The 22,506-nt window shown below is 35.5% G+C and overlaps 3 protein-coding genes and 1 non-coding gene across 4 annotated transcripts; 3 read left to right on the top strand and 1 right to left on the bottom strand.

Annotated features, from left to right (window-relative positions):
• On the top strand, positions 374–4,648 carry LOC18606824 (protein ABHD17B). Its single transcript, XM_007040655.2, has 5 exons — positions 374–1,287; positions 2,292–2,328; positions 2,733–2,969; positions 3,190–3,237; positions 3,955–4,648. Exons 1-5 carry the CDS (start codon positions 965–967, stop codon positions 4,474–4,476), a joined length of 1,167 nt encoding a protein of 388 aa, XP_007040717.2. The 5' UTR covers positions 374–964; the 3' UTR covers positions 4,477–4,648.
• LOC18606825 (cellulose synthase-like protein D2) lies at positions 11,361–16,108 on the top strand. The gene is made up of 4 exons (XM_018118209.1): positions 11,361–11,483; positions 11,799–12,613; positions 12,990–13,797; positions 14,063–16,108. Exons 2-4 carry the CDS (start codon positions 11,850–11,852, stop codon positions 15,812–15,814), a joined length of 3,324 nt encoding a protein of 1,107 aa, XP_017973698.1. The 5' UTR covers positions 11,361–11,483; positions 11,799–11,849; the 3' UTR covers positions 15,815–16,108.
• On the top strand, positions 17,274–17,345 carry TRNAQ-UUG. The gene has a single exon. It is a non-coding gene; the product is annotated as a tRNA-Gln (tRNA).
• LOC18606826 (probable xyloglucan endotransglucosylase/hydrolase protein 30) lies at positions 17,703–20,392 on the bottom strand. The gene is made up of 4 exons (XM_018117663.1): positions 20,088–20,392; positions 19,898–19,998; positions 19,479–19,687; positions 17,703–18,449 (listed from the first exon to the last, which is right to left on the bottom strand). Exons 1-4 carry the CDS (start codon positions 20,296–20,298, stop codon positions 17,912–17,914), a joined length of 1,059 nt encoding a protein of 352 aa, XP_017973152.1. The 5' UTR covers positions 20,299–20,392; the 3' UTR covers positions 17,703–17,911.

Below are 22,506 nucleotides of genomic sequence, written 5' to 3' on the forward strand. Positions count from 1 at the left end.
TTATCAATCTAGCAGCTTAGTCAGAGAGGTTCAAAAGAGATTAAAACTTGGCAATTGGGTCCAAAATTACGGACCATTCTGAGCTTTTACCTTTTGGAAATTGAGACCTGATGACAAAGCTCGAAAAAAGCAAAGAGTAGCTCATAAAACAGCCAAAACAAAAATTTGTCTTGTAGCAGAGATAGAGGTTTCAGTATTGACCCTTCCAAGTATTGTACCACTGACACGCAATGAAGTCATGCACATATATCACCTCTGTTTTTTCAGAGGGTTTTTTCTTTTTTGCTTGTTTTTTTTGGCTGAGAACCTCTGTCAGTATTGAAAATTAAGGCAAAGCAAAGCAAACCCATTTTTCTCTTTCATCTGCTCTTTTCTCTCTCTCTCTCTCTCTCTCTCTCTCTGCCCTTCCCCTAATGAAAATTTTCCCATGGAAAAATAGTCTCCTCTCTTCTTTATTTGCAAACACTTTCCTAAGTCCTAACACTCTGTTAGTCTATTTCTTTTTGGTACTTGGCTACTCCGCTTACACTCTCTGTCACACTTCAGTCGCCAACTCATACACTTTGCTTCAGCCAAAACAGCCTGCAAAGTCTCTCTCTCCTTGAACTCTAATGTATCTGCAGAATCTAACTCCCCCCCTCCCACATTAAAATTTCAAAGAGAAACTGAATGATTTTAGACAAATCTAGCTAGGCAAAATAGAAATTTTATCTAAAAGATTTCACCTTTGTTTACCCTGGCTCTTCCCATCACTACTTCTGCACTGTAAATAGAGAGAGACCCCATTAAAAACCACCTTGCTGTTCCTCACCCCCAAAAAAATAAAAAGAAAGAAAGAGTAGGATAGCTCCTCTTTCAGTTCCTTACCAAAAGGCTGAGAGACCCCACTTTTCCTGTCATGCACTCAAGTTTGTTCCTTTTTCAATGAGTTGGGGTTGTCTTAGCTCTTCTTCTTGGGGGGTGAATGGGGTGTATGGTTTCTCAGCTGGCTGCGAAGTTTGCTTTCTTTCCACCATCTCCACCAACGTATCAGATCAAGAAGCATGACAATGGGAAGCTCACGGTGGTTTCATCTTCTTCTTCAACGCCTATTTCTGTTGCTGATGATACTTCCTTGGATGTGCTTTTGATTGACACCAAACGTGGGAACAAGATCGTCGCGTTTTACTTGAAAAACCCATATGCACGCCTTACCGTGCTTTATTCTCACGGCAATGCTGCTGACCTTGGCCAGCTCTATGACCTCTTTGTCCAGCTCAAGGTCAACCTCAGAGTCAATATTATGGGGTCGGTATTTTTTCTTCTTTAAAATTAATTTTGGTCACTTGTGCTCATCTGTATTTTGCTGGTGTAAGTTGGTAGTTTTGTTCATGTTGTTTTCTTTTTGTTAATATCATGTTTGTCATGCCTCTTGAGCTTTCATCTGGGTTTGTTTTTTATGTTACCTTTTTTTTTTAAAAAAAAGTTTTCTTCTTTTCATGTTGTGGATTTTCTAGTCTATTTGTCCAAGTTAATGTTTTTACAAATTTCTCCTTTTTAATTTTTCTTTTCACCCAACTTTTTCAAGCATGTAAATCTTATCTTGTCATGGGTTCCTTTGGTTTTGATTTTCTGGGCTGTCTTTTATCATGTTTTCCTGTTTTGGGTCTACATGGTCTTAGTTGGCTTAGATCTGTAATTAGTACTCGTAGTGACTCATGTTTTACTTTTGAGTTTTGCCTTTCTACCTAATTACTCTTTTTCAAGGTATTCGGTGGGTAATGTGTCTCAGGGTTTTTCCCTTTGTAACCATAAAATAAAAGGTGGAAGTAAGAATGGGTTCATGGTTTGTAGTCATTACCACTTTTTTCCTCTTCTGCAGTCACTTTTTAGTTTTTCCCTGCATAAAGTAATTGATTTTCACTCTTGGACTTCTGTGCCTTCTGGGGCTCTGTGAAGTGCATCCCTTCATTTTTCTTTTTGAGGGATCTACATTCGTTTCGTCACTTCAGCTTCCATTTTTCTACCACCAGGTCTAGAGGAAATGCTGTGCATGCACTTTATCTTTCTCTAATCCTACAGCATTGATATTATTTCCATTTAAGATTTTGGGTCTGATGTTCTCAAGTTTGTGATCGGTATTTCTTAACTAACATTTGTCATAGCCACCGTGATTCTTGCATCTAGCATCTGATGTAGTGTTGAATCTGGTGGGTCAAGTTGATGGATTTTAGCTGTAGTTCCATTTCATGTCCTACTACTTTATCAATTGGGTTGATTTTTGACCTTATATGCTGAATGCTACACTGCAGGTATGACTATTCTGGCTATGGAGCATCTACTGGTAAGGTAAGTCATTATCTATATAATGCAACATAATTCTATTTTTATGTTTTGTGTTGGATTCATTTTGTAGCAGTGTACTGATTTACTCATGCATATGAGGGATGGTCGTCCGCCATTTGATAGATGATCTTTTCTTGCTATTACCTATTTTCTCTGTAAAAGTGTAGTAACTAGATTCGGATGATCTTTGCGCAATTGGGGCATTATGAAAGGATCCAAAGTACTGTGAGAAACCAATGGTAGGCAAAGAAGTTGATTACTTGCGCATAAACCTAAGAAGTCTAGGAACATTGAAGTAAAATTGACTTGCATTGTCTCTTGACTTGAATTCTGTGTTTTATCTACTTAAGTTAGCCTATTTAGAGGAGTGAGGTATCTTTGCTTATGTTTTATTTTATGATTTCCAGCCAAGTGAATCAAACACATATGCTGATATAGAGGCAGTGTATCAGTGTCTTCAGACAGAGTATGGAATTAGTCAGGACGACTTAATTTTATATGGACAGTCAGTTGGAAGTGGGCCAACATTACATTTGGCAGCTAAACTGCCGAGGCTCAGAGGCGTAGTTCTGCATAGCGGCATTCTTTCTGGCCTTCGTGTGCTCTGCCACGTTAAATTCACTTTCTGCTTCGACATTTATCAGGTACTGGTCTCTGCCTTGTGAGGAAGATACCTGATGTTATTGATTTGACAACTGTATGATGATTGGCATCTTAGCTTCTTGATATAATGATACTTTGTTGGTTGATATAATAATTCAAAAGAAAGCTTAAATGGCCAGTGAACTGAATTTGAGTACTGTGCATGTGTTTATGCTATTTCTGCAGCAGTGGTTGAGCTAATTAATGTCCTCATAAATGCAGAATATCAATAAAATACGAAAGGTGAAGTGCCCTGTGCTTGTAATACATGTAAGTATCTTTCAAAATCATCGAACGTTATAAATCTTGTATTTCCAAGTATGCCTTGCCTTCTTATGCTTGTTTCAAATCATGACCTCAATATGAAATTCTCGACAACTCTTGGAGTCTTGGGGAGTTATGAAATATTTTATATTCCTAACTAAATAATATAACATCACAAATAAGCAATTATCACTTCTTGTTCTATTGCTTAAAATAAAAGTATGAAATTGCTAGTTGGATATCTTTATAGAAGCGTGTACAGTTGTTTGGAATGATTTAGTTTCTGGGCTTCTATTTGGGTGACCACTGTTAATGCAAGCTTGAAATGATTGACAATGTTTTTCATGCATAAATAAATTTTTGGTAATTATTTAAGAGAACACCTAAGCTCTTGATTTCTTCTTTGAGAGGGTGGGGGTGATGGGTAATATCACACAAATACTTGATTGATAACCAGGGTCCTAGAAGAAGTTGTATTTTGCTGTGTAATGATAATCAGGGTCGTGATCTAGAGTTTCTGAGCACTGATTGTATGCTGTCAACTGAGGTTCAATGTATGAACTTCCTTTGATAAACTCCTGTTTTGTATTAGCTGCATGGTTTTCCCCTGCATGATCCAAGCTGCATCATCCTTGTCTAATAATTTTTCTTAACATCATTTGTTTTTATCATAATTTTCTGTTAATATCAAATTTTTAAGATGGTTGAATCGATATTAATCAGGGTACAGAAGATGATGTTGTCAATTGGCTGCATGGAAATGGACTCTGGAAAATGGCGAGGGAGCCATATGAGCCTTTGTGGATCAAGGGAGGTGGCCACTGCAACTTGGAGCTATACCCCGATTACATACGCCATCTTTGTAAGTTCATTTATGAAATGGAGAACATGACAACAGAGATTCGCCTTAAAAGGATTCGTCAGAGTCTCCGTCTACCAACAAGGCTAAATACTACTACTTCCTCGGTTACTAGCAATGGGTGCTGTAAGATTCAATTATGCCTACCCAAATGCCCCAAATGCCCCAAATGTCCCAAATGTCCAAAACCTAGATGCATTAACTGTTGTTGCTGGTGGCCTAAGTGCTCTTGTTGCTGGAGACCCAGCTGCCAAAACTGTTGCAGGAAGCCAAAATGCCCAAACTGCCCAAAATGCTGGTTGGGTTCCTGCTGCTGCATCAAATGTTCACAGTGGAGATGTTGTGTGGATTCACATAATGAGTTAAACGGTAAGCAGGAGGGCTAATGGTGATAATGTGCTTGTACAGATTGCTGAACTTGCTAACACCCCCCTCTCTAATCATAGCCAGTAGTGTACAAAACAAGAGCAACTAGTTTTTCTTTTTTCTGATAATATTTAGGGGAAAAGAAATGATTGAATGTTTTCATCATATTGGGTATTCTTAAAATTGTGATTTTATTATGGTTCAAAACGGAAAAAAAAAAAAAAGAAATCTACTTTTCCTTTTTACTGGTGCTTTCTTATCATCAGAAATGAATATGGTCAGCAGGTTGGACTCAGAAACAGAGCACCCCTTGGGCTTTCGGGGGGGTAGATCCAGCCCAAAATCAAGTTCTGGAATTAGGTCTCCATGGCCCAAATCAAACCTGGCTAGCAGAGGCTACCCAAAATCATGTTTACAACTTTTGTTCTTTTTGTGGTCAGTGGACTTATTATACTTTTAATAACTGATTAATTTCTTAAAAAATTAAGTTAAAAGTCAGACAATAGGACATGAACAGTGCATGGTTCTAGAAAAAGAATTTAAAATTCTTTAGATTAAAAAAAAAGGAGAAATAGAGAAGGTAAATGTTGTGGGAGTGAAGAGTAGGTGATGTATTTGGACATTTTCTTGAGAAACATTTTCAAGTTATGTTTCAATCAGTATATTGTTTAGACCATATTGATAGGGTATTTTACTTGGTCATAATTTATTATTAGAAGGATTGGGTCGTGCAGTCTAGTTGTTGTTATTATTATTATTATTATTATTAAATGACAAAGACGAAGACCGGAGTTCGATTACTGTTAGGTAATAACATGTAAGTATATGAATTTTCAAAAAAAAAAATGTAAGTAGATGATTAACGTCATAAATAGCTTGAAATTAGTAGAAGTAGATTAGTATTAATGTGAACCAAAATTGTCTCATGACTTTGGAAGCATGGACCATGTCTTTTTTGATGTAGCCATATGCATGTCTATATTAGTTAAACAGGTAAACCCACGTGTGAGGAAAAAAGATATAAAAATATGTGTTGGAGGGATACTTTAATGGTTAAAATTTGACATTTTTAAAGTAAAAAATAATTTAAATTCGATATAAAATGTAAAATGGAAAATGTGAATGCTAAAAGAATTATTAATTTTTATTGATGTTGGATCATAATCTTAAATAAACTTTGCATGCAATTTGGTGTTCACCCCCCACGAATTTGATTTTGGTTATGGTGGAGAAAATTTGAAACCTTTGCCAAAAAATTTTGTTTCTTAATAAGTTAGGTATGAAACTCAAATTGACATAATTTAATTTGGTAATTCGACTTCATCGGTCAAAACAAAAATTGACTTTTTCTCAATAATAAAAATTCAAAATTTTAGTTGAATCGGAAAAGTCGAAACTTATAATTTATGTAAGAAATTTATATTTGATACATTAATAATGTATAAGATTAACACACTATCAATTGAATTAAATGTTATCATCTCGTTAGTAAACAAATTTTAAAAAAAATACATATTCATAAATTTTTAAAAAAAATTAAAACTTTCATCTTTACATATTTATAAAATGATATTTTAGAATTAAATAATACTACATCAATGCATCAAATAAAAACATGTGGCATAAATTCACGTAATTTAACACAATTTTAATGCAAGAATGTATTTGATATATAAAAATCTTGAATTACTAGAAGAAGAAAACCCAACTAAGACGACAAATCTAAACATATGCATAAGAATTCAAACGTTTTCACCCACCACAGGAATCAGTAAAAATGGAACCAAAGTCTGTATTATTAATTCCAAAACCAACTAATACCAACTCTCTGCATGTTTTGAACCCAAGGGGTTTTGACTAAATTGGTGGGCTATGAACCATGGATGACATTTACCCTAGAGGAGATATTGTTTGATTGCTTGTTGTAAGGACTGACTGATCTTTGATTCAATCATTAAGTCATGGAAGATTTGGGTAGTGGAGAAGTAGCTTTGGTTTTGTTTCTTTTCCAGTATTGGGGTTAAATGCTCCTCTTAGTAATGATTAAAAGCCATGAACATTTTTGTAAAGGTAAGGTGTATATGTTAAATCAGAACAAATCTAACACGAGCTAGGATAAGAATATCATGTGAATATAATGTAATGGAAAGAAGGGGTTTCACACTTAACAATTGATGGACTGATGCTGGATGTTCTCATGGAATGCTTGACTGCTTCGCCTCCTATTTGTGTTTGTCATGTCAACCTCGATATTGCCTACAAAGTCCTAATCCTATCATTCTAGAGAGAACTTGGCCTTTTGAGTTTAGACTTCAGAAATGAACAAAGGGTATAGCAAGTGGTTGCTTTCACATTGAAAACAAAATGAAAAAAAAAATTAAGGATAAATTTTACTCACCGTCTTTGCGGATAAGTTTTATTCGTTTATTAAATTATATTGTTAATTTTGTAATCAAATTATTAAAATATTATTAAATTTAAACAAATAAATTAATTTTTGAATTAAGGGTGATTTTATAATTTTGTTAAGTGAAATTATCTATTGAGAGAAGTTAAAACTAAGGAAAGCATAGGTAGAATTGATTCAAAAATTAATAATAATTCATGTCGTTTGCTTTGATACATGTTGGAAAGTTTAAAAAGGAGAGCAGAGCGGCAAAGTCAACTAGTGAGAAGCAAAAGTGGAGTACAACATAGGAAGTAATCATCATTAATTTACTCTCTTTAAAATCAGAGAAAGCACTATATATATTATAAAAGTAAGCAAAGGTTTATAAAAAAAATTAAAGGAACTATTATTATATGATTTAAACAAATAACCGTAAAACTTGACTCAATTTAAAGTAATTTTAAATTTAATATAATTTTAAATTTTAATAATTCAAAATTCAACACTTGAAAATGATCCGAACCCAAACACAATCAATCATTATAACTAGAAGTTTAGGAATCATGAAATGCATGGACGGAGTTATCCAATTTTTATTTAGGGAGTCAAAGGTTAAAAAAAATAAAAGTTAAATATTTTTAAAGGTATATATATTAAACTTAACCATTAATAATCAAAAGTTTTAAAATAAATAATAATTTTATATAACATGTAAATAAAAAAAATAAAAAAAACTTATAATAGTATTTTAGGAAAGTTTTGTTTAACGATGGTAATATCTTTTTAAATATAAATAACTAAATTATTTGTAAGAAACTTATCATCCATTTTGTTTCGAAGTCTTATTTTTATCGATATAAACGATAAAAAATTAATCTAGTCAACATCTAATATTCTTTATTTTATTATATTTAAGTTTATAATACTAAATATTAAACTATAATGCATAAAATATAAATAGTTAAATATGATATACAGAATTAATAATTTTTTCTTATACTCAAAATAATTTTCTTTAAACTAAATATAAAACGTAAAGCATATTAAAAACATATACTCAATATAATTTTTTCTTATATAATTAAGATTAATAAAAAATAATATATTAGTGAAATTTTAAACAATAACTAATAATGCAACACTTGAACTTATATTTGAGAATTACATATACACTAATTAATTTTTTTAAATTTTTAAAAATTAAAATCATTAAAAATAAAATCCACATAACAGAAAAAAAATCATGACAAGTAGGAGATATAACTTATATAACAAAAAAAATATGATTGATGATTCGTAGAAATTTAAAACAAAAAATCTATATATGAGCAAATATATATAATTGAAAAAACTAAATAAATATAAATAATAATAGTAATATAAATAAAAAATATTAAATAAAAACTTTACTTTTTTATAATTTCACATTACAAGGACAGAAAAGAAAAAAAATGGGTGGAGGAACTTAAAAAATTAAAAAAAATTTAAAAATTTGAGTAAAATGAAATAAAATTTGTAAGATCATTTTATTTATTTTTTAATTATATTAATTATTTAATGAAAAANTAATTTATATTAATTATTTAATAAAAATTATTAAAAATATATAATATATAAAAATTTTAAAAATTATGCCCCCCCCCCCCCCCCTTCCATTCCAAAGGGACGCTCCGCCCCTGATGAAATGGCATCTATTAATCCAATGATGCAAAAGAAGAAGAAGAAGAAGAGGAAGCTTTGTGACACGTTATAAAGGTATATACATGTAATAAGGAATTACTTTTGGAATTGAGGAGTGGGGAGATGATTGAGGCCACCATTATCCGGAAAAAGACTTTCCGTTGTTTCAGGTTGAGAAAGGAAAGAGAAAAAGATTTCCACGATTCCCATCATTCACGCCGACAACAAAAAAAAGAAGCAAAAAAAGCCGACGGGGGGTTACGGTGAGCCCCACGCGGTGCACACGGGGCTGGCTGCGTTCAAATCTTTTGTTTGGTTTTCACGCACGCTGCCCCAAAATTCCCGAGTATCGTGAATTCATTGCCCGCGTCTTTGGTTTCCAATTTCCTGAGGTTTTCCGCGCACGAGCAACGCCAAATAAGTTTGGATAATTAAAGAGTTTGACTCATAAAAAATGTTTTCTTTTCTTATTTATTATTTTATTAAATAAAATATTATTATTTCGTTAATTAAAAAATTTAAAAATATAAATTTTTTTATTTTAAAAAGAAAACGACTTTAAAAATTATTGCAATTGTATCCTTTGGCTGAACCCTTTTGTCTACACAAAGCCAAATTGGTGAGGCTCACAAATGTAGAAAAATGTTCCACTAGCTTGTGAAACATGTAAAATTTTTTGTAATGGAAAAGGACAGGCCGGAACATTTCATATTGCTCCACATGCCAAGTCTTTATCACTTTTTAATTCTCAGCTTACCAAGTAATTGCCGGCTGAAGATAATTAAGAAGCAAGAATGCGAATGCAACGTTGATTTATAATTCCAAATTTTTTTAAGCATTGATAAACAATTTTGTTTTGTAGTTTGGATGAGTCAAAGCATTCTTCCAAACCCGTCCAATTGTCACTTCGGAATTAGGTTTGTAATGGTGACACCATGGAACTAGTAAGACTGTTTCAAAAGAATTATATTGTTAATTTTTTTAATAAAAATATCAAAATATCTTTAAAAATAAATAATTAAACCGATTTATGAAATTTTGAAAAAATATTTTTATAATTTTATTAAGTAAAATTAACTGTGTAATTCTTCTGAGAACAGAATTGATTTATAAGGAAGAGAAGCAAGGAGAATTTATTGTAACAAAAAATATTCTCTAAGAGATAAGTTAAGATACAATTCTCATATGTATTTGTGTATTAATTGTTGACACGTCCGGAATTGAATAATGGGGCAGAGCAGCAAATCTGCAAATGTAAACGTTGTCCGGCTTGCCAAACAAAGATCTTAACAGAAACGTTAAATAAGTTTCCATGGACATCTGGCTATTGTTCCTTAATCCATTATTCCCACATATTTGATTTGAATATCTATGTCGGGGACAAAGCACATTGGAAAGACAACTAGACAGCAAGTTGTTCAATTCCCAACATGCCTGTGTGCTTATCCTTTAACTTTCCACAATCCTTTCAGCATTTGGTATTTTATTTCCAACCAAAAGAGTCCACACAAATACCCCTTTGATCAGCCTCTCTTTTAATGTTTATTTTTTTATAATTTTTTATGAAAATTAAAATAAAAGAAATTTATTAAATTTTGAATATATATATATAAAAAAAAGAATAATGGGAGAAGGGATAGAAGAACAATGAGAACAAAATTAATGGTCTTGGACATGAGGAATTTATTGAATTTGATATGTGTGCACACGTCCATGTAGCATGCCTGGTCTGACTAACTCAAACAATGGCCTAAATTTTGGTGGGGTCAATCAAGTGACCTTAATGGATATTTAGGTTTCATTAGCCTAATTTATCAGATTAATTTAAGTTAATTTTTTTGAATAAAATTTTCCGAATGACAATATTATTAAACAAATTCCAATGCTTCAATTAAAAGTTTTCTGATATGGTATTTAATAAAACAAAGTGATTGAGTTAATTCCGGGGAATGAAAGAGTATTGAAATCAAACCTTTTGAGTACGAGAAAATATGAACCAGTCAATGAATCTATATATCTTTTTGTATAAGAATTTAATATGATTAATGTAGGCGGGGTTGATCATTTAAAGCATAATCATTAATTATTAGAGATTATATTTGGTGAATGAATCTATGATTATCCTCGTAATTATCAATTAGTATCTTATATTTATGAAATTTCCATATTTAGTCCAGAAATAAAAAACACTACTGCAGTAATTAAAAATTAAATAAAATGAAATAAAAAGAAGGCTTTATTTCTTTGTATTAGACGCAATTCACAGCTCATATTTTTCCAACGTCAGCACGTGGAGTCCACTAGAGGTTAGGCTCGTCTGCAGCCGAACCCTTTGGCCATTAAGGGGAAAATTGGCAAGCACAGAAAAAGTCAACTAAATAAATAATCCTTTCGTTTTCTTTTTTCAATTAAAATTCAACAGGTTTACATGCTCCAACGTAAACTCACTCGCAGAGGAACTAAGCCTAAAAACCGCGTAGACTGCGCTTGAATCAAGCCGTTTAAATACCCAAAATAACCCCCATAAATATTCAAATTTTCGCTTCCGCTGTCTTCTCATTCTCTTGTCAACCAAGGAAGAAAAGAAGAAAGAGAGCCCGGGTTTTCCGCAATGTCTTGCCATGTCTGAATATCGCTGCAAACCTACTTTCCATACTAGAATGTAGTGTCAACGTCGTAAATTCACTCCACTTTCTTTCTACCAAAGATTGTACTCAAACTTTACCTATTTAATTGTTTCAAAACCTTCTATGTAAGATTTTGCCATTGCCCCGTTCTTTTTTCTCTTCTTTTACTTCTCCTTGGTTTAATGTTTATTTTGGAATAAAAAGAAAGAAGACCCTAGTTTTATTATTTTGGGTTTTTGAAGAAAAAGAAGATGATGGTGGCTTGATATTGATGTTTTTAGACTTGGTCGTTTCTGGGTTTCAAAACCTTTGGGTTGCTTTGTTCAAAGGGGTACGCTTTTGAATATCTCTTTCCCTTATAATTGTCTTATATTATTCTCTTTTATTATATTACATACTCTGTTTATATGTAAGCACTGGTTGGAGACAGAGAGGCAGATAGAAAGTTCAATTCTAAAAGACGAGCTTTGGTCACTCTTTGATCGAGCTCTTTTTTCTTCTCTCTTTCTACTGAAAACTCTCTGGGAAATTTTGAGAAAAATAAAGGGTCTAGTTTCCAATAAAATAAAAAATTTAAAATTTGAGAAGTTTCTTTGTGTTTTGATGAGTTTCATGCAGTTCTTTAAGGTGTTCCTCTGTATTTCAGGTTCTGGGAGAAGACTTTTTTTCTTTATTTGAATAGGAGAAAGGCAAAACGATGGCGAGTGAATCACAGGTTACTAGAAGATCACCGACAATTCATCATATAACGAACTCGGCAGGTGATCTTGAGAATGAAATTGGCGGCGTAGATTTTGCTAGGTATACGGTTCATATTCCTCCTACACCTGATAACCAGCCAATGCCAATGGAAATTGCTATGCAAGTAGTGGGAACCGAGGAACAATACGTTTCGAATTCCATGTTTACAGGTGGTCACAATCGTGTTACTCGTGCTCATTCTAAGAAGATCGTTGATTCCGGCACGAGCCATCCCCCGATGGTCGTTGCAGAAGGGTCATTCTGTGAAATACCTGGATGCAGTGCGAGGATGATGACTAATAGGCAGGGCATAGATGTGTTCCCCTGTGAATGTGGTTTCAGGATTTGTAAGGATTGTTATCAAGATGCAATGGGAAGTGGTGATGGAATTTGTCCTGGATGTAAAGAGCATTACAGGGGGTTGGATGAGTCTGAGATGGCGTTGGCTAGCCAACTACGGTTGTCTACATCAGAGAGGAGGTTGTCGATGGTGGAATCAAAAGAGTTCCTGATGAAGAGTCCTAGTAATGAGTTTGATTATACTCAATATTTATATGAGACAAATAAGAGTTATGGGTATGGAAATGCTGTGTGGCCGATGGATGGTGCAAGTGGGAGTAAGGATGAGATTGGTGGTGACCCTAAGGTATTTCGTGAGAAGCAATGGAAGCCTCTTACACAGAAATCAAACATACGTGCTGCAGTTCTTAGTCCATATCGGTATGAATTTTTGTTTTGTTAGTGTTCTGTTTCTACTGATCTGCTACATTGATTTGCTTAACCATCTTCTATTAGTACTTCGTCTGAACAACAAATCATCTGTAAAGATTTTTCTGACGACATGATCTCTATTCCATTTTGTTTCTATATTCTGTGATAACAAGATTGTTTTCATCACTGTTCTGAGCCTTGGTTATGATTGCTACAGTAGTCACTTGAGTCATTTTAAGCTAGAATTTTTCTCTTTTCGATAAAATGGTTTCTTACTTGTCAAATGGCTTGGAGATTGGATTGTTTTACTGCTTTGTTAAATAATAGAAGCATGATGATTGCACTGCTCACTTCCCTTTTCATTCCTCTGTCCGTATGCTTACAGGCTCCTAATCCTTATTCGAATAGTGGTTCTTGGATTATTTTTAGAATGGAGAATCACGCACCCAAATGAAGATGCAATCTGGTTGTGGTTTATGTCTGTGATTTGTGAGATCTGGATTGCCTTTTCTTGGCTGCTTGACCAGCTTCCTAAGCTCTGTCCCGTTAATCGTGCTGTTGATCTTGATGTTTTACAAGAAAAGTTTGAAACGGCTAGTTCGAATAATCCCTCAGGAAGATCTGATCTACCAGGAATTGATGTCTTCGTTTCTACTGCAGATCCTGAGAAAGAACCACCTCTTGTCACTGCAAATACAATTCTTTCGATTCTGGCAGCTGAGTACCCAGTTGAGAAGCTTGCTTGTTATGTTTCTGATGATGGAGGTGCACTACTAACATTTGAGGCCATGGCAGAGGCTGCCAGTTTTGCCAGAATTTGGGTCCCTTTTTGCCGGAAACATGGTATTGAGCCAAGAAATCCAGAATCCTATTTCAATCTGAAGAGAGATCCTTACAAGAACAAGGTGCGACCAGATTTCGTAAGAGACCGCAGGCGGGTAAAGCGTGAGTATGATGAGTTCAAGGTTAGGATCAATGGCCTTTCTGATTCAATTCGACGACGTTCTGATGCCTTTAATACTAGAGAGGAGGTCAAGGTTTTGAAGCGTTGGAGAGAGGACAACAGTGATGAACCAATGGAAGGTTTAAAGATCCCAAAAGCTACTTGGATGGCTGATAGCACCCATTGGCCTGGCACTTGGACTGTTCCTGCTCCAGAGCATTCTAGGGGTGATCATGCAAGTATCATACAGGTAAGTATTCAAGAAGAGCTTCTCCTAAGTTGCTGTACCTCTGAATCAGTAATGGAGCATCTATATTATATGCATCTCAACTTCCTATGGTTAAATTCCTTATAGCTGTATTAATATTACTTTAGGAGGTTTTTATGTTCCCAACGCTTAGGATGTTTTGTGAAGTCATTAGGGACTATGTTACAAAAGCTAACATAAGTTTGTTAATCATTTGCATTGATGATAGGCTCATGCTAACTAAGATACTGAACTCTACTGATTGCAGGTGATGTTGGATCCTCCCAGTCATGAACCTCGAAAAGGAACTGAAGGGGATGGAAATTCAATGAATCTAAGCGAGGTTGACATTCGTCTTCCTATGCTTGTTTATGTTACTCGTGAAAAGCGACCTGGCTATGATCACAACAAGAAGGCTGGGGCCATGAATGCCCTCGTTCGAGCCTCTGCAATCATGTCCAACGGGCCCTTCATTCTTAATCTTGATTGTGACCACTACATTTACAATTCTCTAGCTTTGAGAGAAGGAATGTGCTTTATGATGGACCGCGACGGGGACCGTATTTGTTATGTCCAATTTCCTCAGAGGTTTGAAGGAATTGATCCATCTGATCGCTATGCCAATCACAACACTGTCTTCTTTGATGTTAACATGCGTGCTCTTGATGGAGTTCAGGGTCCAGTATATGTTGGAACAGGATGCCTTTTTCGCCGCACTGCCCTGTATGGCTTTGAGCCACCTCAGTTGCAAGAAGACACTGATTGCTGCAGCTGCTGCTTTCCACGTCTCAAGAAGCCTGCTACTGTTGCCTCTGCCCCTGATGTTGACCCTGAAGATATTCAGTTGAGGGAAGATGATGAAATGAATATCGCTCTTATTCCTAAGAAGTTTGGAAACTCCAGTGCACTTATTGACTCTGTCCGGGTGGCAGCAATTCAAGGCCAGCCCCTTGCAGATCATCCTGCTGTCAAATATGGACGACCACCTGGTGCTCTCACTATGCCTCGGGAGCCTCTTGATCCATCCACCATTGGGGAGGCAATCAATGTTATCTCATGCTGGTACGAAGACAAGACAGAATGGGGGCAAAGTGTCGGGTGGATTTATGGATCAGTGACAGAAGATGTGGTCACAGGGTATAGGATGCATAATCGTGGGTGGAGATCTGTTTATTGTGTGACCAAAAGAGATGCTTTCCGTGGAACTGCTCCAATAAATCTTACTGATAGGCTTCACCAGGTTCTTCGCTGGGCCACTGGCTCTGTTGAGATATTCTTCTCACGCAACAATGCCCTACTAGGCAGCCCTAGGCTTAAGCTATTACAGAGGATTGCTTACCTTAATGTTGGAATATACCCTTTCACTTCCATATTCCTTATCGTTTACTGCTTCCTTCCTGCACTTTCCCTATTTTCAGGTCAATTCATCGTCCAGACTCTCAACGTAACATTCCTTGTTTACCTCTTGGCCATCACCCTGACCCTTTGTGCTCTCGCGGTGCTAGAGATCAAGTGGTCTGGCATTGAACTTGAAGAATGGTGGAGGAATGAGCAGTTTTGGTTGATTGGAGGTACAAGTGCTCATCTTGCTGCAGTGCTCCAGGGGCTGCTAAAGGTGCTTGCCGGCATTGAAATATCATTCACCCTGACATCAAAATCAGCTGGTGATGACGTGGATGACGATTTTGCTGATCTCTACATATTCAAGTGGACATCTCTCATGATACCCCCACTCACAATCATAATGGTTAACTTGATTGCCATAGCTTATGGAGTTTGCCGTACAATATATAGTACTGATCCTGAATGGAGTCATTTGCTAGGAGGTGTGTTCTTCAGTTTCTGGGTATTGGCTCATCTCTACCCTTTTGCGAAGGGTCTTATGGGAAGACGAGGGAAAACGCCTACAATTGTATATGTTTGGTCAGGTCTTATTGCAATCTCCATTTCTTTACTCTGGGTGGCCATCAAGCCCCCATCAGGAAATTCTGATATTGGAGGGTCGTTCCAGTTCCCATGAATTACGGGACTTTGAGCCCTCTCTTATTGTTTTACACAGGGGAAGGTTTGCAAACATTCTTATACTCATTCTTTTAAAGTTATAGATGTGATCTTAGAGAGATTAGATTCAATTTAAATTCCATTCCCATGTATACCAGTTTCCTTTTCTTTCTTGTTCTCTTTGATGTTTTATACTGAGTGCTAGGATTCTTTGGCAGTGTACATACATTCATTTTTTGAACCATTATCAGCAAGAGATGCTAGCTTTAATCTCTTTTCAAATGGAATAGATGTTTCCAGATTCCAGCAGCAACTGCTATCTAAAGTCTGTAAGTTAATGGTTAGCTAGTTCCTTTTGTCTTTGCCAAGACTTTTAACTGGGACCAATTCTTTGCGGCTCTGCCATTTTAATTCTTCCATGTCATGCACCTTTTGCTTATCGAGGGGGGTTTGGTTCGCAAGTCTGTGCCATGACCCACATGCCGCTCCATTACCACTTTGCTTCTTCCTGATGGCGGTTTTTACGGCTGTCAAGTCAAATTTAATAAATTGCTTGTATCTGACACCACCTTGCCAACAAAACCCAACTTTTCTTTTGTCTCAAAACAGATTCATTTCATGTTTCTCATATGTTGGCACCCAATCCAACCAATCTTGAATGGACCAAACCTAGATGGACATGCTTCACGGTTGGTAATTGTAGTTTGATGTCCTTTTCTAAGATTGACAGGGGAAAGTGTCTGTGAATTGTAAAAAACATGGGGTGGAGACAAGACAAGGCCAAAGAATATAGCCGGTGTGAACAAAATAAAAGTGATAAGAGAATGAAATGATGCCTACTTGGTCTAACACCTAATCATTTGAGCTAGGCACTGCCAATTTTTACTGAAAGAAGCTCTTTGGAACTAATAGGCCTTAAATAGGCACTGCCAATTTTTACTGAAAGAAGCTCTTTGGAACTAATAGGCCTTTTTAAGGTTGTACAGCTGTTAACAGAGCGAACATTCCACTGTCTGACCATTTTAATAATCAAAAGAAAGGGTAAAAGATGATAAATAGACTATTTCAAATTATTTTGACTACTAACATTTTCTCTTTTTAATATTATGTGAAGCTATTTCACTCAATACTACTCCAGGAATTGTTCTGGTCTTTTTGTTTGTCACCTCTAACACCTTCATAAATAGCTTTCTTAAGATGGAAGTCATTGAAAAATTGCATGAGGCTGGTTGGTAATAGTTGAACAACTAGCAAATTGTACCAACTCCTTTTTACCTTTTCCCAGTTAACTCTTCCATGTTCATTGTATCATTGCATGTTCAGATGATATAGAGCTGACTTTCAGCTAACCAGCACAGTCTTCTCATAGGTTCTAACACATCAAAGGGCATGTAGTTATTTTTGTGAGAAATAGCAATACAAGTTTAGTTGTTCATATCACTGAACTTCTTGAGGTTTACGTGCGTTGTGAACAACTTGGTTCTATGGTGTAGTGGTTAGCACTCTGGACTTTGAATCCAGCGACCTGGGTTCGACTCCCGGTAGGACCTTCTTTTGGCCATTTCATGTTTTCACAGAAACGAATTGTATGTAGAATTTTCACAATAACGAATTGCATGTAGAAGCAACTACACAGAAAGAAAGCTTCTTTCCCTTTGTAATGGATGGCATTGCCCACTACTTTTAGGGATAAGTTCAATTGTATTTTATAAATTAAATTACATAATAAAGTCATAATTTGTTTAATTTTATGTCGAGAATTCACTTTGAGGTATTTCTATTGAATTCAGAATGGCATAACCACACCTTTGAACACTAATTGAGTTGGAAATACTTGTTCTACAATCCTTGGGTCAAGATAGAGAGAATGATATAACCATTGAAGAAGTCAGAGAAAGGCAACCATGGTAGATGAAATTTTGGTTCCATCATAAACAAAAGAATCATTCAACAATATATAATACAGGCAAATCATTCAAGGAAAAACCCTGTCAAACTCAATTATTTGACTCTTTCATTAAATTTTCTACCTCATAATGTGATTATAAGGAACAAGATTCATTGAAAATGACAAAGGCCCTGACATTTTTTTCATTTACACACTCAAATTTATTGTTCACATATCGGTCTGATCATTGGAGATCGAAGCAACCCGTGACCTTCTCTTCCTGCGTGCTCTAGTGATCCTGGCTTGCTTCCTGTGGCTTCCGCCAAAGTTCAACCTTCCACTGTCCTGGAACCTTTCCTTTTCGGTTGGGTAGATCACACATTCGGGGGGTGTTACAGGGTAACGCAATGAGTCGTAACAGTAAGAATAGTACATGTAACGCTGCCTGAATCTGCGCATGGCGGCTCGCTGTTCCGGTGTTATGAGGGCATAGTCACGGCTCTCGAGCCAGGCGTGTCTGTCGGAGCAGGCGCTGGCGTTGGGGAATTCCTGAATGGGATCCGTAGGGCAACCTTCCAGGACCAGCTCTTTGAACTCGGAAGTGAAGGGGGCATACTTATAATTAACTTTATATTTGCCTCCGGACGTGGCCCAGCTCGAGGCATCCCATATGGTTGCATAAAGAGACATTGGCTTCGATGGGTAGTCTCCACCCATTTCATCATTGCGCACCACTTCCCTGATTGGAACTTCATCAATGTAAAATCTGAATTCAAAAGGACAAAAACGTTCTTGTTAGGTATAATTACAAAGGAAAATTTAGGGATAAAAATAATTATAAAGAAAATTTGAAGAGAAAAATAGATGTTACAAAACACGTTGATAAGGATAATCACAATCAATTAAAGATAAGCAGATGAACCAAGTTACATGATAAACATACAAGAATTACAAACTTATTGCTTTGAAGACTTGATCAGATTAAATTGTAAATTGAATTTCAAATGTAATGATTTTGCGGGTTTATCCGTAATTGATTATGACGGCCTTTATTAATGTGATTTTATAGCACTCTACTCTGTCCAATAGAAGTGTTATGTTACCAATGAATTTTAAATCCTTGAGAAGTTGAGAATAAGGTTAGGTAGAATTATGGCTTTTTATGTTTGGAGATTAGATATCAAGAATCTACGGGCATCTTTGTTTGGTAGCCTAACTAATAGTATTTGCATATGTATTAATTCCAGGCTTACTCTTTACTATAATTCTACTTAATTATGCACTTATCGGATATATATCTCTAAAATTACTTTTACTCTATAAAAAATTTAGAGAAAATCAACTAGAAAAAAACAAGACATGATCATTACATGAAACGTTGATTAAGTTTGTTTGATCTTTTGAATTCTTAATTAATATTCATGAAGAATATAGTTCAAAAGCAAGTCGATTTTTCAATAACAAAGAGATTGAACGAAAGAGATTTGAGTGGGGAGTTAACAAGTCATTTTAGGCTGTAAATTAAATGACCTAAAACAAATAATCCTTTATGTTCTTTACAAAAGTGTATTTAAGAGAAAACCAAGAAAATTAGGCCAATTTTCATAGGCTAAATATGCCAAATAAATAGGCATCCTCCAATTTTTAGCCTAAAATCATCTTCTGTTCTTTTTCAAGGCCAATGCTCTCTCCTCCACATGCTTTACAAGCATCCCACACGCAAAGGTTATAGGCTACATCCGAAAAGGGAAAAGGATCATAAATAGAGAGAATTGAGGTTTTCAAGACAACTCACATTATGTTCTTGACCGTCCACAGAATGCTGTATCGGTGGAATTCCTTCGATGGATCAAACCAAAGGCTGTACCGCTCCTCTCGGCCTCGGTTCGTGCTGCCATTGCCATACAAATTCGTCTGGAACCTCCATGGCTTCCCTTCAATGTTTCCTAAGAACTCGAAGTCTAATTCATCATGATTTTTCTCGAATACGTCACCATTCGATGTCTGCATATTGACCATGGAAAAACAAAGAATACCATCAGCCGTCATGGTTGTCTTTCTATGTACCTAAAATTCTTTTCAGTTTTATTTTCAAAGAGTTTGGTAGAGGGAAGGAAACCAGATATTTTCCAGGTTAATGATCAAATTTAGGATCTAAAATTACCTTGTAATAATAGAGAGGAATCATGATCAAAATCAACAGATAAAACTTACATAGAACGCCACCACTATTCCAGCAGTATAATCTGATGGCAACTTGATTTTGGCACTGAAAAATCCATGTTGATACATACTGGATGAAATAAAACCCGACCCTGAATTTCACCAAGAGCAACCCCGTCAATACCATGAACAAAAATAAAAACAAAAGGTCTTGCATGGTTTGATACATATTCTTCATCACCTGTATAAACGTCAAGGAGGAGGCGGACGCTATGGCCATCAGGCGAGCGAACGAGATTGCCATCACCGAAGAGAGGGCTGTATCCTTCATCAAAGGACAAAGTGGTGAGGTTGAAAGCAGCAAAAGTGAAGCCGGAGAACCAAGAAAAGAAGAAGAAAAGGAGAGAGAAGGGTGTTAACGTCTCTGAGAGAGAGCCATGTAAACGACCCATTAATTCTTTTAATTGTATTTGTTTTCTTTTGAGGTTCCTGTTTTATTTCTTTCTTTGTTTTTTTTTTTCCTCTCTCTCTAACAGCCACCCCCTTTGCTTTTCTGCATACGTTTGTGTATTTATATACACAAGGATAGAAAATAAAGGGGAACGGTCTAATCGGCTGCTAAGGCTTTCGAATTCTTTGTGCAGACTAGAATGCCCTTGTTTTAGTTGGAATATTTGAATTAAATTTCACACTCTCCCCTTTTTTTATAAGGAAAAACTTTACATATACTGCACAGATCAAACCTTGCACAGTGAGTACTCACAGGGATCATCATCCTTCAATTATTTAATCAAAGAAAAACTGTGGGTGTTTCCATATATTGTTCAAGAACAATCAAGATCATTGCAGGATCAATGGTGGTTGCAAATTGGTAATTAATTTCTGAAGCTGTTTCTTTAGTTTTGCTGAGTCATTAATTACTGTAGATTCTCTACCTGTTAGTATTAGAATTGGATAATTAATAATAAAGGTATAGGAAGCTGCTTTTTCTTCCACTGAAAGTCAAGGGAAGAATTGACAACTAAGCATGATGTGGGAGATGGATTATGCCATGCAAATAAACAAATGGTCCATCATGGAGCCAGAAGTGGCAAATTTAATGCAGCCAAAAGCAGCAGTTACACTAAACATTACATAAAGACATGGCAGAATATATAAATCTGTTTAATTATACTTTCCAGCCACTGATCCTATATGACTGCTGGCCTAACCCCCTTTGTTTTTTATGTATAAAAACAAACAACTGTGATATGCTGCAGAAAAGTGTTTGGCACTGTGCTGTACATAACTACAACAAAGAAGGGGAAAAGCATGAATAAGAGGAAACTAAAAAATGATTTGGTAAATTGAAGTTGTCGAGATTTTCTCTTAATTGATTTAATTTTTTAGAGAGACGAATTCTCTGATAGACAAGTTAATAAAGATGAAATTTTACGTGATAGTAATTTTTACATACGTCGTAATGTTTATTAAAATGAATCATCATTAACTATGTTATTATATATTTTTTTTTCATTTTTTCACTGTTATTTAAATTGAAAAAATCCCCATTTTTTAATAATCCTTTAATGGAGCAACAATAAGGTTATAAAAAAGGTAAAAGTTTTGATATTTTAATGATTAATTAGTGTTCCATCCAGCACAGTCTCTATCTTATTGATGTTGCAATCCATCTAAACATATAGTTTGGCAAGATGTTGCAATCCATCTTAATAAATTAATATACCTAAAACGTCACCCAAAGTTGTTTTCAATTAATTATTTCCATAAGGTACAATCCGTGATCAAACAACCATAATTAATTAAATTTTAAACCTATAGTTCCCTTTAGCAAAATATAGGAAAGAAATCAAGCAATGACCCTCAATTTTGTTCTATATGATTTTCATAATGAATGAATAAGCCCAAGCTTTTGGGTTAGGGATTATGAGAGTGATAGTAACTTGCCTATATTTTCCAAGGAGTTGACCAACCCAATCACCCCCTACGGATTCCCCCTTTTTTTAAGCAAAAAAAAAAAAGAATTTAGGTGTTGAATTTTGATTGTTTTTAAATAATTAATCAAAGTGGTTTAGTTAAAACAACTGGCATTTGGTGGGTATAACTGTCCATAAAAAAAATATATTGAAGAAAAGGTTGAGGTTTTGTAATTTTGTGCGGGATTCAGGGGCATTGTAGGGAATGGGAAAAATTGTCTTCTCCCCGGTTTGAGACCGCCTCCGAGACCGACGGCGGCGTTGTATCTGCCACGCTGTAGTTGTTGTAATAACAATGGAAACAAACTTGGGATAGTAAAAGGGGATTCCAGTGCTTTTGATTCCAAAGGATTTTAATTCCCATACCTCAAGCTTTTCTCTGTCCCATGGATTTGTTAGGAATTTGGATAACAACGACTTGAAAAAGGGGAAAAGCGTTTTCCCTTTATTTTAGTTTGTCGGGCATAAAGGGTTGGTCTTGATCATTATGGAAATGGACGAGGGCGAGGGAGTGGAAGAGAGGATGCAGATAGCTGGATATCCTTACAGTTCAAAGGCAACTTGCAAAAAACACAGTAGCAGACACTGGGACACATGGAACTCTTTTTCATGCAAGGTCAAGGACAGCTCTTCTCTTTAACCAAGAGTGCCCTTCAAGTAAAGCTCCAGAAAAGCTTGTTTGCC

Source organism: Theobroma cacao, chromosome 3 (genome assembly GCF_000208745.1).
Source record: "Theobroma cacao cultivar B97-61/B2 chromosome 3, Criollo_cocoa_genome_V2, whole genome shotgun sequence".
Taxonomy (NCBI): domain Eukaryota; kingdom Viridiplantae; phylum Streptophyta; class Magnoliopsida; order Malvales; family Malvaceae; genus Theobroma; species Theobroma cacao.